At 46.6% G+C, this 18,794-nt stretch overlaps 1 protein-coding gene across 2 annotated transcripts in view; it reads right to left on the bottom strand.

Annotated features, from left to right (window-relative positions):
* The window catches only part of FAM227A (family with sequence similarity 227 member A), a 69,117-nt gene extending 55,260 nt beyond the window's left edge, over positions 1-13,857 (bottom strand). Inside the window, exons 1-5 of one of the 2 annotated variants that reach the window (XM_010389244.2) lie at positions 13,716-13,857; positions 8,569-8,651; positions 3,830-3,899; positions 2,913-2,989; positions 282-428 (exon numbers count right to left, since the gene is read on the bottom strand). In XM_010389244.2, coding sequence (XP_010387546.2) covers positions 282-428; positions 2,913-2,989; positions 3,830-3,899; positions 8,569-8,651; positions 13,716-13,857 — 519 coding nt within the window. Of the gene's footprint in view, positions 1-281; positions 429-2,912; positions 2,990-3,789; positions 3,806-3,829; positions 3,900-8,568; positions 8,652-13,715 lie in introns of those variants that run through there. The other variant, XM_010389245.2, reaches the window with a different exon arrangement.
* Positions 13,858-18,794: the final 4,937 nt, after the last annotated feature.

Below are 18,794 nucleotides of genomic sequence, written 5' to 3'. Positions count from 1 at the left end.
GAATAAGTATGTAATTTATAAACAGACACATTTCAATGGGGGTTTGTGATAAAAATTGCACACCAGTAGGATATGTGATTAAAACAGTGTGAACACTGTTGCTCTGGTAGAAGGAATCTAGGTTTTGCAGTGAGGTTGGGCTGGGGTTCCTAGTTCAGCTCAGACACCTGCCAGCCTGTGGCCCTAGGTGAGTTCCTCAGTTTCTCCTGGGGTATGAAAGGGTGACAGCTGCATTTGCCCCTAAGGTGGCAAAGTCAGGGCAGGCACTGCTTTTTCCTTACCTTGCCACTAAGGCAGTCTCTCTCAGCCCGGACCACATTGCCCACCATGTCACAGAAGTTGACTCCATTCGGAAGCTTGTTTGGCTTGGAGCTGTTAAAGTTGGGATACTGGTACAACTCCGCTAGCAGATTTTTATCTGCTGTTTTCTGAAGCAAAACAGCAGAATATGAAAATGAGGTTCACATTTTGACAGTTTGAAACAATAGGCTAGCTTCCCCTCTTTATTATGAAGACAATATAACAATCTTACAGAATGTTGAGAAAATGAGGGGCGTTTAGGATCCTAGGACCCCTTCCAAACTCCTATCTACAGTATTTCTTTATTTCTTTTTTCTTTTTTTTTTGAGAAGAAGTTTTGCTCTTGTTGTCCAGACTGGAATGCAGGGCGTGATCTCTGCTCGCTGCAACCTCTGCCTCCTGGTTCAAGCAATTCTCCTACCTCAGCCTCCTGAGGAGCTGGGATTACAGGCGCCTGCCACCACGCCCAGCTGATTTTTTGTATTTTTAGTAGAGATGGGGTTTCACCATGTTGGCCAGGCCGGTCTTGAACTCTTGACCTCAGGTGATCTGCCCACCTCGGCCTCCCAAAGTGCTATCTACATTATTTCTGTTTTCCCTTATAGACTTTGAGCAAATGTATACAAACACAAATATGTAACTTCAATCGCAATGATTTATATATGATTTGTCTGGCTGACTTTGATAGCTCTAAGAAGTCAAATGTGTATATATATGATTTTTATATCCCACTTTATCTACTTTACTTTAGATTTTCATGTAGTTACGTTGTCTTCAAAATTATCATTTAAGATGAAATATCGGCTGGGTGCGGTGGCTCACACCTGTAATCCTAGCACTTTGGGTGGCTGAGGTGGGTGGATCATGAGGTCAGGAGATCGAGACCATCTTGGCCAACATGGTGAAACCCCATCTCTACTAAAAATACAAAAAAATTAGCCGGGTGTGGTGGCAGGTGCCTGCAGTCCCAGCTACTCGGGAGGCTGAGGCAGGAGAACGGCATGAACCCGGGAGGCGGAGCTTGCAGTGAGCAGAGATAGTGCCACTGCACTCCAGCCTGGGTGACAGAGCAAGATTCCATCTCAAAAAAAAAAAAAAAAAAAAAAAAAAGATGATATATCATGTTAAGATGTGCTATAATTTAATTAACTACTCACTGATTACTTTCGGTTACTATTAATATCATCAATAGCTTGGAGCATATAGTTCCCCTTCCTTTAGAGTTATTTATTTAGTGTGAATTTCTTAAAATGCTAACATTGGATATTACTATCTTTGTGGTTAATATATACCATTAAATGATTTTTAGGATAAAATAAAACATGATGACTATAAAAAATGTAAAAATATGTAAAAGAGGAAACTACTGACACCCAAAGGCACCCACTGAAACATCTGGATGGCCCAGATGACTTCCTAACTGGGCTCTGGCCATGGACAATGGAAGAACAGTTAATGATTGGTGGCACTGACTCTGAGTCAGATGACTGGAGTCAGGTGGCAGCTCTGCCACGTGCTGGCTGAGGTACCTTTGCAGGACACTTAGCTCAGCCACCATCAATGGATTGTATGACAGTTCCAATGCAGACTCACACCCCCGTTAGGCCTTGTGCTGTTTTGGAATTTCCTGGGCCAAAAGGTGTAAGAAGGATATGAATAACATACTGTTTCAGATTCCCCAGCATTTAAAGGTTTGGATACTTAAGACCTAGGTGGTGTAAAGAACAAGCTAAGGGCCGGGCACGGTGGTTCATGCCTGTAATCCCAGCACTCTTGGAGGCTGAGCTGGACAGATCACCTGAGGTCAAGAGTTCGAGACCAGCCTGGCCAACATGGTGAAACCCCATCTCTACTAAAAATGCAAATTTAGCCAGGTATGGTGGTGCATATTTGTAATCCCAGCTACTCGGGAGGCCGAGGCAGGAGAATCACTTGAACCCTGGGGGCAGAGGTTGCAGTGAGCTGAGATCGTGCCACTGCACTCCAGCCCTTCAGCCTGGGTGACAGAGAGACCCCATCTCAAAAAAGAAAAGAAAATAAAAAAGAAAAAAACAAGAAGCCAAGGAGGATCTGAACTGGGGGGCTGTGCAGTGGGGCCAGATCGCTGCAGGGGAGGCAGTGGGGAGAGCCTGTCTCAAGTCAGAGGACTGAGCAGGAAGTGGGGCTTGCCATCAGTGAGCTGCATGACCCTGTGACAAGTCACCTTACTGCTCCTGAATCTCAGCTTCCTGAGGTATCCACAGTAAGTCTGCAGTGGCACAACTAGCATGGGGTGTGACTCAGAACAGTCGCACAGGAGCCTGCAGTGTGGACAGCCCCTTGGAGCTGCGTGGCACTGTGGCTCTGGATTAGACCTGAACATCTCTGAGCGGAGACACCTTCTAAGTTCTAAAAATAAGCAGACACATGACCTCTGTCACACTCCCTATTCTGAGGCTGGGGTCAGCTCTGCCCTTTTGAGGGTGTTAAGAGAAATTCTAGATTTAGGAACTCTGTGATTTTCCTTCATAATCACTACCCAGGCACCAAGTATTCTCCTCCCCAGGAATAAAATATTGAATTCATACCTAGCGGAAGCCAGTCAGAAACAGACCCAGCAGTAGATCCCTTACCCTTTTTATAACAGAAGATCTGGCGTGTCTGAGTTCTGAGCCTTTGCAGGAATACTGAGATTTTCCTTGTCTCTTGACTGCAGAAAAATGGAGAAAGAGATAAATGAGGAACCACAGGGTCTGTCCACAGCTGTGCAGTGCTTACAGCTGTGCTTTTTCCTTCCACCTGAGCTGCCAGAGGACACTCCTACTACTAGTCTCATAGATCCCAACTGTGTTGCTGACTTATCTGATTAGACCACTTGATCCAGAGAAGCAGCAAGGAGGAGCAGACAGACTGTGACTTTAGGTAAGTTACTCCCCTCCCTCCAAGGCGGTTTCCTCGTTTATAAAATATATTAAATGGTACCTACCTCCCAGGTGTTATAAAAATTTAACAAGGGACCGGGTGCAGTGGCTCACACCTGTAATCCCAGCACTTTGGGAGGCTGAGGTGGGTGGATCACTTGAGGCCAGGAGTTAGAGACCAGCCTGGCCAACATGGTGAAACCCCATCTCTACTAAAATACAAAAATTAGCTGGGCATGGTGGCGAGCCCCTGTAATCCCAGCTACTCAGGAGGCTGAGGCAGGAAAATTGCTTGAACCTGGGAGGCGGAGGGTACAGTGAGCCGAGAATATACCACTGCATTCCAGCCTGGGTGACAGAGCGAGGCTCCATCTCAAAAAACAAAAAATAAAAAAAAAACAAGGGAATGTGGATAAAAGCACCTGGTGTCACATGTAGGTGGTCTCTAAATGGTACTGTCCCTCCCTCCTTCCTTGCCCAATGTCAAAAAGTCAGGTTTAAGCCTCCTTCAGAAGAAGATAGAAATATCGTCAACTGAAACTTGGGATTCCTACTCAGTTGCATTTTAGATACTAAAAAAAAAACAAACCCCATGAAAACAGCATCAAGGCTAAGGGAAAGGTTTTTGCCTTTGTCTCCTGGACTGCTGCGAGTTTTCTCTCTTAAAACCTTCTTCTCCAACTCAAATCTCTCAATTGCCTTCAAAAACCAAGAAAAAGAGGGGCATTAGGGATTAATGCAAATCCTGGAGAAGGGTGGGGTTAGGGACTGGGTCTTTTCTCTCGTTGGTACACAGAAGACCTGGAGAAAAGTTTGTGGCCAGTGCCTTGTCTTTCTCCAGGTGGTAGGTCCTGGTGGCCTCAGTCACTGACATCATCCTCCAGAGTGTCCCCACTGTCTCACGCTGCCCCTTCTTCTAGGAGTATGTGATTTAGAGCAGGAATTAGAAATTAAACAAGCGATTGTTTAATCTCTTTGTAAAAGAGAGATAATAATATCTAATTAATATCTAATAATATCTATCTTCCAGGGAAAGTAAGACCACTGGGTACCGTCCAGCCCACCTGGCCACCTTCTGACTGTGGCTGCACAAGTGAGCCAGCCGCTGGCTCATCCAGTGGACAGACCATCTGAGTCCTGATCCACAGAAGCCTGAACAATACACCTTATGAAGCTTTAAGGGGGGGTGGTTTGTAGCACAGCAATGGATCTTTGAAGCAGGTGTGATTCTGCATGCAAGGCTCCAGCAATTGCCCCAACCTTTATCCAGTCTCCAGTGATGAATTTCTTTTTTCCTTTTTTTTTTTTTTTTGAGACGGAGTCTGGCTGTGTCGCCCAGGCTGGAGTGCAGTGGCGCGATCTCGGCTCACTGCAACTCCGTCTCCCGGGTTTACGCCATTCTCCTGCCTCAGCCTCCCGAGTAGCTGGGACTACAGGTGCCCGCCATCTCGCCCGGCTAATTTTTTGTATTTTTTAGTAGAGACGGGGTTTCACCGTGTTAGCCAGGATGGTCTCGATCTCCTGACCTCGTGATCCACCCGTCTTGGCCTCCCAAAGTGCTGGGATTACAGGCTTGAGCCACCGCGCCCGGCCTCCTTTTTTTTTTTTGAGACAGAGTCTCGCTCTGTCGCCCAGGCTGGAATGCAGTAGAGGCGATCTCGGCTCACTGCAAGCTCCGCCTCCCGGATTCACGCCATTCTCCTGCCTCAGCCTCCCGAGTAGCTGGGACTGCAGGCGCCCGCCACCACGCCCAGCTAATTTTTTGTATTTTTAGTAGAGACAGCGTTTCACCAGTGTTAGCCAGGATGGTCTCGATCTCCTGACGTTGTGATTCGCCCGCTTCGGCCTCCCAAAGTTCTGGGATTACAGGTGTGAGCCGCTGCGCCCGGCCTCTTCCAGAGTTCTTATAACGGTCAAAAATAAAGTGTTTAATGTATTTTAAAACACTGGCAAAGAGGCTATCAGATAGGAGCTGTTCAGTAAGGGGTATCTATTATCTACCTCTGACCTCTCAAGAGAGACTTCTCTTCATCTCTGACTCCTCCCCACCCCCATCCTCCTACCCCCTGAAAAGGAAGAAAGAAAAATGAATGCCAGTGACCCAAGTTGCACTGACTGTCAACCAAGAGTCCAGCAATGAGCTTGGGTAACAAAGTTAACGAACAACTATGAGTCTGTGTTTTTGCCCTCAAGGGACTTACACTCTATTCGGAGAGCCAAATCAGCACTCATGGAACAATTAAACGCTAAACTGCAGTGATTACGAATCAAAGAAGTGAGGTCAATGTGGCCCACAGCAGTCACAGCCAAATGTCCAGAAGAGGCGGACATGAGTGTTGGTGGCATCAGGCTCCAACTTTCCCCAGCTTGATAACTGGGAAATACCTCTCCAGGCCTCCCCCATCTTTCCCTGGCATCGGCCCTCCCTGGTCTGCATGAGTGAAAGGTACTGGGCACGTGTGCAGGGGTGTGTGTATGTGTGTGCCAGGGGCTGGGGGGCGGTCACAGGCGTTAGTCTATGTATTAACATTGTTGCTCCAATTAAGTCAGCTGAAATTTAAGGCATGAGGAATGAATTGGATGGGTATGAGTCATTGTAGCAATATAGCAATGCCTCTGATCTTTATCAATGTCATTGTAGCAGACACTGTATGGCCTGGAAGGATGGATAAGATTTGCACAGAAAGAGGGGAGAAAGGATAGTTGAATGTTGAAAGAAGAGCAAGTTTTGGAGGAAAGATGATAAGACCAGCATTAGGCTGAGTTTACCTTTGAGATGACTTCAGGGCCTACAAGTAGGGCCATTCTCCAGGAAGGCAACTCCCAAACCGGACCAATGACCAGCATTTTGGGGAAGTATTCAAATACACAGATTCCCCAGCCTTCACATGAGAGATGCTTATTTCCTAGATCTGCATTGGGTCCTGAATTTTTTATGCGTTTATAGTGGCTCCTGAATAAAAAATTAGCTGGGCGTGGTGGCACGTGCCTATAATCTCACTACTCGGGAGGCTGAGGCAGGAGAATTGCTTGAACCTGGGAGGCGGAGGTTACTGTGGGCCGAGATCGCACCATTGTACTACAGCCTGGGCAACAAGAGTGAAACTCCATCTCAAAAAAAAAAAAAAAGAAAAGAGCCGGGCGCGGTGACTCACGCCTGTAATCCCAGCACTTTGGGAGGCCAAAGTGGGCGGATCACGAGGTCAGGAGATTGAGACTATCCTGGCTAACCGGTGAAACCCCATCTCTACTAAAAGTGCAAAAAATTAGCTGGGCGTGGTGGCACGCGCCTGTAGTCCCAGCTACTTGGGAGGTTGAGACAGGAGAATGGCGGGAACCCGGGAGGCGGAGTTTACAGTGCGCCGAGATTGCGCCACTGCACTCCAGCCTGGGCGACAGAGCAAGACTCCGTCTCAAAAAGAAAAAAAAAAAGAAAAAGAAAAAGAAAAGAAAAGGAAAGAAAAGAAAAACCTGCGGCCGAACTCGCCTGCAGCTCACTGGATCTCTCAAAGAGTAAATCTTCATCATTGTAATCCTCAGCCTCACACCACTATGAGCAAGTGAGCTGTAAGGGGCCATCCAGTCTGAGCAGCATGGGAAACTGACCCCAAAACAATGTACCCAGCACCATTGAGGAGCAGGTCTTTAGTAGCGACCTGTTGGTTGGCAGACATTTCTTTGTGGTCCTCATTTTTAAATCTCTATCTCCATATCTCAGAGATCTTTAGATTTATGCCTCAGATTTCTTAAGTGCAGTTAAAAATAAGAAACAAACACACACTATTGCCAAAATCCAAAACAGCCAAAAAGATACTTACAGATGATTCATGCCCGTGTTCTTCCATCTTGTGGGAGCTGTGCTACACAACAGCTACTTGCTTAACATTTAGCACTCCTGCCTCTCAAAAAGATATGTGTGTATGTGTGGGTGTGGGTGTGTTTGAGAATTATTGAAGGGTTTGTATTTTTTCCCAATAAAAATGTACCAAAATTAACCTTCAGACTTCTCATTTCAGGTCCACACGTAAGGATCTCATAAGTCACCATTCTGTCCCTATAATAAGTAAAGGTGAATAAACTGAAAAATTAACAACTCTTATCTCTATCAGAGAAGTGAGGTCACAGGGCAAACTACTGCCTGAAAACTGAAGAGACAGGCAGGTAGATACAGAGAATCACAACCGGCAGGAGGATAAACCCATGGGCAGAAACCTCCATGGGAACCAGCAGCAAAGTCAAAACTGTCATAAATGAATTCTGGAGGCTGAGTGTAGACATGCTGAGAGGTAAAAACTACAGCGATCACAAAAATGAACTCAAGGCCGGGCGCGGTGGCTCAAGCCTGTAATCCCAGCACTTTGGGAGGCCAAGACGGGCGGATCACGAGGTCAGGAGATCGAGACCATCCTGGCTAACACGGTGAAACCCCGTCTCTACTAAAAAATACAAAAAACTAGCCGGGCGAGGTGGCGGGCGCCTGTAGTCCCAGCTACTGGGAGGCTGAGGCAGGAGAATGGCGTAAACCCGGGAGGCGGAGCTTGCAGTGAGCTGAGAACCGGCCACTGCACTCCAGCCCGGGCGACAGAGCGAGACTCCGTCTCAAAAAAAAAAAAAAAAAAAAAAGAACTCAAAATGGATCAAAATCAAATGTAAACATAAAACTATAAAACTTCCAGAAGACAACAGGATAAAACCTAGGTGACCTTGAGTTTGGTCATGACTTTTTAGACATGACACAGAAGGTACAATCCATGAAGGAATTAATCAGCTAAGTTTCGTTAAAATTGCAAATTTCTGCTTTGTGAAAAGACACTGTCAAGAGAATGAAGTGACAAGTCGCATACTAGGAGAAAATATCTGCAAAAAATACTCAACAAAAGGCTGTTGTCCCAAATATCCAAAATATTCAGAGGCTGGGCGCGGTGGCTCACGCCTGTAATCCCAGCAGTTTGGGAGGCCGAGGTGGGCAAATCACTTGAGGTCAAGAGATCGAGACCATCCTGGCCAACATGGTGAAACCCCATCTCTACTAAAAAATACAAAAATTAGCTGGGCGTGGTGGCGGGCACCTGTAGTCCCAGCTGCTTGGGAGGCTGAAGCAGGAAAATTGCTTGAACCCAGGAGGCGGAGGTTGCCGTGAACCGAGATCACGCCACTGCACTCCAGCCTGGCGATAGAGCGAGACTCCGTCTCAAAAAAATAAAAAATAAAAGTTTATTCATTTTTTAAAAAATTAACATTGAGTGCTCAATTGTGTAAACATGTTTTCAAATAAATGGAGAGGCCCCAGGGCACTGTGACACCTTGATGATCCCCAGGGCCCACCCCTGTGAGAAGCTTCGTCTCAGCTCCAGCACAGGTAACTCACCAGGCTGTTGGCCGACGGCTCGGTACGCAGATTTATGTCAGCAATCTTTTGGTTCACCCGGTGCATACAGCCAATAAGGCACGCTGGGAGGTGAGTCTGCTAAGGAAACTCAGGGTGATGATGACACACAGAACAGGATAGGGCTTGTCTGGTGAGAAGGGCAGCCCCTGTCTACACAGCCTCTCTCCTTAATTATTTTTTTTGCAAACATTCACATTTTTCACATTTCTTTCTTCCTTTTTTTTTTTTTTTGAGACAGGGCCTCGCTCTGTTGCCCATGCTGTATTGCAGTGGTGCAATCATGGCTCACTGCAGCAGACCTCCTGGGCTCAATGGATCCTCCCACCTTAGCCTCCCAAGTAGCTGGGACTACTGGCGCACACTACCATGCCTCACTTATTTTTAAAATTTCCTGTAGAGATGCAGTTTCGCCATGTTTCCCAGGCTGATCTCAAACTCCTGGGCTCAAGTGATCCACCCACCTCAGTCTCCCAAAGTGCTGGGATCACAGCATGAGCCACCACACCCAGCCCATATTTCTTTATCTTGTTTTAAATGAGATACTTTGCAAATTATAAATGAGAGTTGACCATATTAATAGACACCTTGGAACATACAAAAAGTGAAAAAGAGCCATCCATAATGCCACCGTCCTAACAACTCTGTTAGGACTTGGGAACTTTCCTTCTAGTACTTCGTACATACATATTTTTGTCTATTTATAATCTCAGTGTAAGCCTGTTTTACTACTCTGACTTCTCTTCCAATCATTATTATTATTATTATTATTATTATTATTTGAGATGGAGTCTCACTGGCTCTGTCACCCAGGCTGGAGTGCAGTGGTGCGATATCAGCTTACTGCAACCTCTGCCTCCTGGGTTCAAGTGATTCTCCTGCCTCAGCCTCCCGAGTAGCTGGGATTACAGGCACCCATCATCACGCCTGGCTAATTTTTGTGTTTTTAGTAGAGACAGGGTTTCCCCATGTTGGCCAGGTTGGTCTCAAACTCCTGACCTCAGATGATCCGCCCGCCTCGGCCTCCCAAAGTGCTGGGATTACAGGCGTGAGCCACCACGCCCAGCCACTCTTCCATTCATTATTGTGAGCATTTTCCCTTTGGCTAAAGGATCTTCATGATAAGCATTTTAAATGACATTATACTAATCCATGTAGAGGATACACCTTAATATACTTAACTGTTCCTTAGATATTAAAAATTTAAGTTGTTTACACTTTTTGGCAATTATAAATAATGCTGGCTGGGCACGGTGGCTCACTCCTGTAATCCCAGCACTTTGGGAGGCAGGCAGATCATGAGGTCAGGAGTTTGAGACCAGCCTGGTCAGCATAGTGAAATCCTGTCTCTACCAAAAATAAAAAAAATTAGCTGGGTGTGGTGGCGGGTGCCTGTAATCCCAGCTACTTGGGAGGCTGAGGCAGGAGAATCACTTGAACCCGGGAGGTGGAGGTTGCAGTGAGCCAAGATCGTGTCACAGCTCTCCAGCCCGTGTGACAGAGTGAGACTCCATCTCAAAAATAAATAAAATAAAATAAAACAAAACAATGCAGTGTGCCAGGCTCGGTGGCTCACGCCTGTAATCTCAGCACTTTGGGAGGCTGACTGGGTAGATCACTTGAGGTCAGGAATTTGAGACCAGCCTGGCCAACATGGTGAAATCTACTCTACTCTACTAAAAATACAAAAATTAGCCGGGCGTGGTGGCACACGCCTATAGTCCCAGCTACTCGGGAGGCTGAGGCAGGAGAATTGCTTGAACCCGGGAAGTGGAGGTTGCAGTGAGCTGAGATCGTGCCACTGTACTCCAGCCTGAATGACAAAACAACAAAAAAAAAAAAACAAAAAAAAGAAAATGAAAAATAAATAAATAATGCCGTGATGCACATGTGATGTCACATAGAGAGCTGTTTCCGTATTTTAAAATATTTCTTGGCCGGGCGCGGTGGCTCAAGCCTGTAATCCCAGCACTTTGGGAGGCCGAGACGGGTGGATCGCGAGGTCAGGAGATCGAGACCATCCTGGCTAACACGGCGAAACCCCGTCTCTACTAAAAAAAAAAAAATACAAAAAACTAGCCGGGCGAGTTGGCGGGTGCCTGTAGTCCCAGCTACTTGGGAGGCTGAGGCAGGAGAATGGCGTAAACCCGGGAGGCGGAGCTTGCAGTGAGCTGAGATCCAGCCACTGCACTCCAGCCTGGGCGACAGAGCGAGACTCCGTCTCAAAAAAAAAAAAAAAAAAAAAAAAAAAAAAAAAAAAAAAAAAAAAATTTCTTTATGAGAGATTTTCAGGTGACAGATGACTGTGTCAAAGGGTATCTCGACCTTATCACTTAAAATCTGTTCAGTTCTATGGCCCCTCTTCCTACCCTCTCAGCTTTTACATTTCTTTCTGTCTTAGCCTCTATTGATCTAGGATATATCCTTTGTAAAACCCTCATAATCCTATCACCCCTCACTGCCTTCACATAAGGCAAGGTTCACTCTTACTTCCATGACCCTTGAGTGTTCTTACAAATCGGAGGGTACTTGAAAAAGGAAGACACCAAGAAGGGACATGACAAATCACAGTAGGTGAAATGGACTTGTTAGGTGTGGGATTAAGAAGAAAGAGGGGACATTAAAAGCAGCCCTGCAAAGTGAAACCCTGAAGCAAATTCTGATGGGATGACACTTTGCCTTATCTTCAGAAGGGCTTCTGAGAGGCACGGAAGGTGATGGGGGCAGAGTGGTACATGCAGCTGGGCTGGCAGCATGGCTTGAAGGTAAATGAGTTCCACAGGAGATGGAAAGACCTGGGGTTATTTCCAGCCCGAGAGGGTTATTTGCTGGACAAGCTGTAAGGTCCTCCAGAGATGGAGTTCTGTGACCCTGGAATACAACTCAGGGTCAGAAGTGAGATGAGGATGAACGAAGACAGGGCCAGGGCAAGTATAAGATGCTGGTAGAGCCTGGATGATGCCAGAAGGAGCAGATTTGGGGCCAGGGAGAAGGGCTGGCAGGTGAGAAGAGTCAAGGTCAACCTGATTAAAAAAAAAAAAAAAAAAAAGGCCGGGCACAGTGGCTCATGCCTGTAATCCCAGCACTTTGGGAGGACGAGGCGGGCGGATCACCTGAGGTCAGAAGTTCGAGACCAACCTAATCAACATGGAGAGCCGGGCGTGGTGGCTCAAGCCTGTAATCCCAGCACTTTGGGAGGCCGAGACGGGCGGATCACGAGGTCAGGAGATCGAGACCATCCTGGCTAACATGGTGAAACCCCGTCTCTACTAAAAAAAATACAAAAAACTAGCCGGGCGAGGTGGCAGGCACCTGTAGTCCCAGCTATTTGGGAGGCTGAGGCAGGAGAATGGCGTAAACCTGGGAGGCGGAGCTTGCAGTGAGCCGAGATCCGGCCACTGCACTCCAGCCTGCGCGACAGAGCAAGACTCCGTCTCAAAAAAAAAAAAAAAAAAAAAAAAAAACATGGAGAAATCCTCTCTCTTCTAAAAATACAAAATTAGCTGGGCGTGGTGGCAGGTGCCTGTAATCCCAGCTACTTGGGAGGCTGAGGCAGGAGAATCGCTTGAACCCAGGAGGTAGAGGTTGCAGTGAGCCAAGATCGTGCCACTGTACTCCAGCCTGGGCGACAGAGTAAGACTCTGTCTCAAAAACAAACAAACAAACCAACCCAAGCAAACAAAATATTCAAAGAACTCTTAAAAACTCAACAATAAGAAAATAACCTGATTTTAAAATGGGCTACAGGTTGGGCGTGGTGGCTCACGCCTGTAATCCCAGCACTTTGGGAGGCTGAGGCGGGTGGATAACCTGAGGTCAGGAGGTTGAGACCAGCCTGACAAACATGGTGAAACCCCATCTCTACTAAAAATACAAAAATAAGCCAGACGTGGTGGCGGGTGCCTGTAATCTCAGCTACTCTGGGGGCTGAGGCAGAAGAATCCCTTGAACCTGGGAGGCAGAGGTTGCGGTGAGTCGAGGCTGCACCACTGCACTCCAGCCTGGGCAACGGAGTGAGACTCCGTCTCAAAAAAAAAAAAAAGAAAAAGAAAAAGCTGAGTTTCATGCTCATCTGTCTGAGGGTGGAGGGTTGCACCACAACTTCTTAGTTGCTATCAGTAACATCTATAATTCTTTGGGAGGTCGAAGGGAAACAAAGCAACCATTTTTAAAAATTAGCTTTTAGGCCAGGCACGGTGGCTTATACCTGTAATCCCAGCACTTTGGGAGGCCAAGGAGGGCAGATCATGAGGTCATGAGATCGAGACCATCCTGGCTAACACGGTGAAACCCTGTCTCTACTAAAAATGCAAAAAAATTAGACAGGCGTGGTGGCAGGCACCTGTAGTCCCAGCTACTAGGGAGGCTGAGGCAGGAGAATGGTGTAAACCCGGGAGGCGGAGCTTGCAGTGAGCCAAGATTGCGCCATTGCACTCCAGCCTGGCAGACAGAGCGAGACTCCATCTCAAAATAATAATAATAAAATAAAATAATAAAATAAAATTAGCTTTTAAAATCTTCTTCCCCATTCTTTCAACAAATACTTCCAGAACTTCTTCCTTTGGGGCTCTTTCTGATTATATTAGTAAAATATACTGGAGTCAAACAATCCTTCACAGTCTCAAATTCTTTTAGAGGACAGGTAGAGTTTAAGTAACTGAAAAAAATGTATCTGGCCGGGCGTGGTAGCTCATGCCTATAATCCCAGCACTTTGGGAGGCCGAGGCAGGTGGATCATTTGAGGTCAGGGGTTCAAGACCAGCCTGGCCAACATGGTGAAACCCCATCTCTACTAAAAATATAAAATATTAGCCAGGTGTGGTGGCAGGCACCTGTAATTCCAGCTACTCAGGAGGCTGAGGCAGGAAAACCGCTTGAACCTGGGAGGAAGAGGTTGTAGTGAGCTGAGATTGTGCCACTGCACTCCAGCCTGGGTAACAGTGTGAAACTCTATCTCAAAAAAAAAAAAAGAAGAAGAAGAAGAAAGAAAAGAAAAGAAAAAATGAATGTATAAGGGACAAACTAATAAGTAATGTGCATTATAGACCTGAGCACTGATTAGATCTCTGTGGCATGACTTAAGTTAGGTGTATTTGGTCTGATTGTAGGCGACACCACCAGAAGGATACAGGGTGGATTGTTCTCTAACTCCTTCCTCACAGTCTTCACCATTGTATTCCGTGCGACAAGCGAGACAGCCAGGTGCTCATCCACTGGTATCATCGGTAGGGCGGTGAGGTTGATGACCTCCATCTTCCTGAAGTGATTCATTGTCCAATTTCTTGTAAATGGACAAACAAAAATTCTTCCACTTTTAAGAGCCTCTCATTTCCTACTCCAGTCTTGTCCTTTGTTTAATCAGCCTCCTGGAAATCATAAATGGCATAAAGGCAGCTCAGAAAACACAAGAGGAAGAGCCCAGCCACATTCACCAGCTACGCAGGGTTGATGGCAAAGCACATGTCCCATGCCTGCACGGGAATGAAAGGGTTCCATCTGAGAAGCCCATTCTTAAATGAGGATTTCAATGTATATGAACTTGTTCTTCCAGTGTCTGATGCCTGATTCTCTGTCTGCCTCTCCCCCATGATGAAAATTGTTCTAGTCTTAAAAATAAGGAGACTAGAATGCGGAAAAGGCCAGGGCTCCAGACTACTCCAGACCACTCAGACCAAGTCAGTTCCCAAACTAGAAATGAAATCAGATCTCTTTGTTTCTCTGAGTCCCAACTCTAAAAGAGACTTGGATTAGGTGACCCCGAGGCTCTCTCCAGCTTTCCGATGCTGTGGTTCTAGAATACGGGGTCCATCTCCTCAGCACAAGGCTCCTGATCAACCTTAGGCTTTTTGCTCCCTCTCAGAAAACTGGCCCCAACCCTACTCTTCCTTCTTGGCTCTGCAACACTCTGGCCTGCCAGCTCTCCTGGGTCCTTGTTTGTTGGCCAGGAGCCCATTACTACCATTTGTGGGCCCTCTATGTCCAGAGTCTAGTGTGACAGGCCTTGTTATAATAGAGCAAAAGACTTCGATCGGGCCCTCTAGAAGCTCATACATAATGGAAGGACAGAGAAAATGTTGAGTTTAGTGGAAACATTAACTCAAGTACCCTTTCACCATACTCTCCTTCCCTCTCCTCCGGTTCAGGCCTTTGCTCCATCCTCTTCTCCACAGACATGCATCTTACACGCCTGACCCACAGAACTTCTTCCTGGTCCCTGACCACACCATGCTCTTCCTACCTCTGTGCCTTTCCAGATGCAGTTCTCTCTGTTGGACTACACCCGGATGACACATCTGTGGAAACCTTCTCAAATAATTCCAAGCCTTTAGCACCATGCCTTCTCTGCAAAGCTCCAGGGTTCTGCATTCATCTATTACAGGACTCACAATAGTGAAATTGAATGCTTTGCTTCTACTGCTTTCTCCATTAGGCAAATTATGGATTAACTGTGATTCCTTTTAGACTTACCACAGTTTTGTTGTTGTTGTTGTTCATTTGTTTTTTTTTTTTTTGAGACAGGGTCTCGCTCTGTCACCCAGACTGGAGTGCAGTGGCGCGATCTCGGCTCACTCACTGAAGCCTTGACCTCCTGGACTCAAGCCTTCCGTGTAGCTGCGACTACAGCTACCTGCCATCACACCTGCCTAATTTTTGTATTTTTAGTAGAGATGGGGTTTCACCATTTTAGCCAGGCTGGTCTCGAACTCCTGACCTCTGGTGATCCACCCACCTTGGCCTCTCAAAGGGCTGGGATTACAGGCGTGAACCACCGCTCCCAGACACTTCTGAATATTTCATACCATTTTAGGTATTCTCTGAAACATGGTAAGTTTTTACTGCCATTACTTGGGGAGGATAAAAGGAGAGGGAAGAAACCTAGCTTCATTAAATATCTACCCTGTGGCAAATATCTACTATGCTATGTGCTGGGGGCAGATGAGTGGAAGAGTAAGAAACCTTCTGCCCTCATGGATCACACATTCTGGCAGTCAAGATTCAAATGCTTTGTTTAAAGTTAACATACTTGTGCTGGGCACAGTGGCTCTCGGAGGCCGAGGTGGGCAAATCATGAGGTCAGGAGTTCGAGACCAGCCTGGCCAACATGGTGAAACCCCAACTCTACTAAAAATACAAAAATGAGTCGGACATGGTGGCAGGCGCCCGGAATCCCAGCTACTCGGGAGGCTGAGGCAGGAGAATCACTTGAACCCGGGAGGTGGAGGTTGCAGTGAGCCAAGATCACACCATTGCACTCCAGCCTGAAAGACAGAGCGAGAACCTGTCTCTAAATAAATAAATAAATAAAGTTAACATATTTGATGCTTTTCAGAATAGGGGATATGAAAAAAAGAAAAATAAAATAACAAAAAAGTTAATATATTTGAGCATATAAAAACAATTCTGACTTTAGCATCTAACAGACTTTTTAGTATAACCTTCCGTCATACAATCAGGGTTCCCAACCCTGGGGCCATGGATGGGTGTAGGTCTGTGGCCTGTTAGGAACCAGGCTGCAGAGCAGGAGGTGAGTGGCAGGTGAGAGAAGCTTTGTCTGTATTTATAGCCACCCCCCATTCCTCACATGACCGCCTGAGCTCTGCCTCCTGTCAGATGAGCTCCAACATTAGATTCTCTTAGGAGTGCAAACCCTATATGAACTGTGCATGCGAGTGACCTAGGTTGTGTGCTTCTTATGATAATCTAATGCCTGATGATCTGTCACTGTCTCTCAGCACTCCCAGATAGACTGTCTAGTTGCAGGAAAACAAGCTCAGGGCTCCCACTGATTCTACAATATGGTGAGTTGTAGAATTTTTTTTTATATGTTACATTGTAGTAATAACAGAAATAAAGTGCACAATGAATGTAATGCTCTTTTTTTTGAGACAGACTTTCACTCTTGTTGCTGGAATGCAATGGCGTAATCTTGGCTCAGTGTAAACTCCGCTTCCCGGGTTCAAGTGATTCTCCTGCCTCATCCTCTCAAGTAGCTGGGATTACAGGCGCACGCCACCACGCCCGGCTAATTTTTGTATTTTTAGTAGAGTCGGGGTTTCACCATGTTGGTCAGGCTGGTCTCAAACTCCTGACCTTGTGATCTGCCCGCCTAAGCCTCCCAAAGTGCTGGGATTACAGGCATGAGCCACCGCACCCAGCCTGTAATGCTCTTGAATCATCCCAAAACCATCCCCCAACCCCAGGTCTGTGTAAAAACTGTCTTCCATGAAACTGGTCCCTGAAGCCAAAAAGGTGGGGGTGACATGACTATTTACTGAGTACCTACCATAAGCCAGCAGCATGCTCATACTCGGGACAGGAAAGTGAACTAAACCAGACTTGATCCCTGCCCTAAAGGGGCTTACATCTACTGGAGGAGACAGGACAACCAGACAATTACCTAAATCATAAATATGAGTTATAACTGTCATCACTGCTTCAAAGGGAACAGCACTGTGAGATGACATAATAATGTGTTTTGACCATACAAGGACGTTAAGGTGCTAAAGGAGGAGCACAATTTAATTAGATAAAGGGGAGCAGGGCTGGGCGCGGTGGCTCACGCCTGTAATCCCAGCACTCTGGGAGGCCGAGGCGGGCGGATGAGGAGGTCAGGATATTGAGACCATCCTGGCTAACACGGTGAAACCCCATCTCTACTAAAAATACAAAAACTAGCTGGGTGTGGTGGCGGGTGACTGTAATCCCAGATACTCTGGAGGCTGAGGCAGGAGAATTGCTTGAATCCAGGAGGCGGAGCTTGCAGTGAGCTGGATTGGGCCACTGCACTCCAGCCTGGGCAACAAAAGCGAAACAAGGTCTCAGAAAAAAAAAAAAAAAAAAAAAAAAAAAAAAAAAATGCAGAGCGGAAATAATATGCCATCCAAAATGTACCATCCAAGCAACGGGAAGTGAGGCTGGAAAGGTAGGAAGTGCCCAGACGGTGCTGGCCATCAAAATAGCACTAGCTGCATGTGACAACTAAGTCCTTGGAATTTGGTTAATGTGACTGAATAAGTAAAAAAAAATTTTTTTTTTTTTGAGATGGAGTCTCGCTCTGTTGCCCAGGCTGGAGTGCAGTGGTGCGATCTCCACTCACTGCAAGCTCCGCCTCCCGGGTTTAGGCCATTCAGCCTCCCATGTAGCTGGGACTACAGGCACCCGCCACCACGCCCGGCTAATTTTTGTATTTTTAGTAGAGACGGGGTTTCACCGTGTTCGCCAGGATGGTCTCGATCTCCTGACCTCGTGATCCGCCCGTCTCGGCCTCCCAAAGTGCTGGGATTACAGACGTGAGCCACTGCACCAGGCCTGAATAAGTAAAATTTTAAGGCTGAATGCAGTGACTCCTACCTGTTATCCCAATACTTTGGGAGATGGGGATGATGTCACTGCACTCCAGCCTGGGTGACTGAGCAAGACCACGTCTCACAAAAAATAAACAAAAGGCTGGGCGTGGTGGCTCAGGCCTGTAATCTCAGCACTTTGGGAGGCCGAGGCGGGCAGATCATGAGGTCAGGAGATCCAGACCATCCTGGATAACACAGTGAAACCCTGTCTCTACTAAAAAAAAAAAAAAAAATTAGCCAGGCATGGTGGCGGGCATCTGTAATCCCAACTACTTGAGAGGCTGAGGCAGGAGAATGGCATGAACCCAGGAGGTGGACCTTGCAGTGAGCCGAGATTGCACCACTGCACTCCAGCCTAGGTGACAGTGTGAAACTCCATCTAAAAAAAAAATAAATAATAAATAAATAAAAATACCAAAAAAAAAAAATTAGCCAGGTGTGGTGGTGGGCACCTGTAGTCCCAGCTACTCAGGAGGCTGAGGCAGAAGAATGGCGTAAACCAGGGAGGCAGAGGTTGCACTGAGCCAAGATCGCGCCACTCCAGCCTGGGCGATAGAGCAAGACTCCATCTCAAAAAAAAAAAAAAAAAAAAAAAAAGTAAAATTTTTTTTAAAGCAATAAAAGAATGGTTACTCCATAGATAGAACAGCCAAGAGTAAAATTTTAATTTTAATGAATTCAAATTTTGGCCGGGCGCAGTGGCTCGCACCTGTAATCCCAGCACTTTGGGAGGCTGAGTCAAGCAGATCACCTGAGGTCAGGAGTTTGAGACCAGCCTGGCCAACATGGTGAAACCCCGTCTCTACTAAAAATACAAAAAATTAGCTGGGAGTGGTGGTGGGCGCCTGTAATCCCAGCTAC

Source organism: Rhinopithecus roxellana, chromosome 13, assembly GCF_007565055.1.
Source record: "Rhinopithecus roxellana isolate Shanxi Qingling chromosome 13, ASM756505v1, whole genome shotgun sequence".
Taxonomy (NCBI): Eukaryota; Metazoa; Chordata; class Mammalia; order Primates; family Cercopithecidae; genus Rhinopithecus; species Rhinopithecus roxellana.
This window is presented reverse-complemented; position numbering and strand designations above follow the sequence as displayed.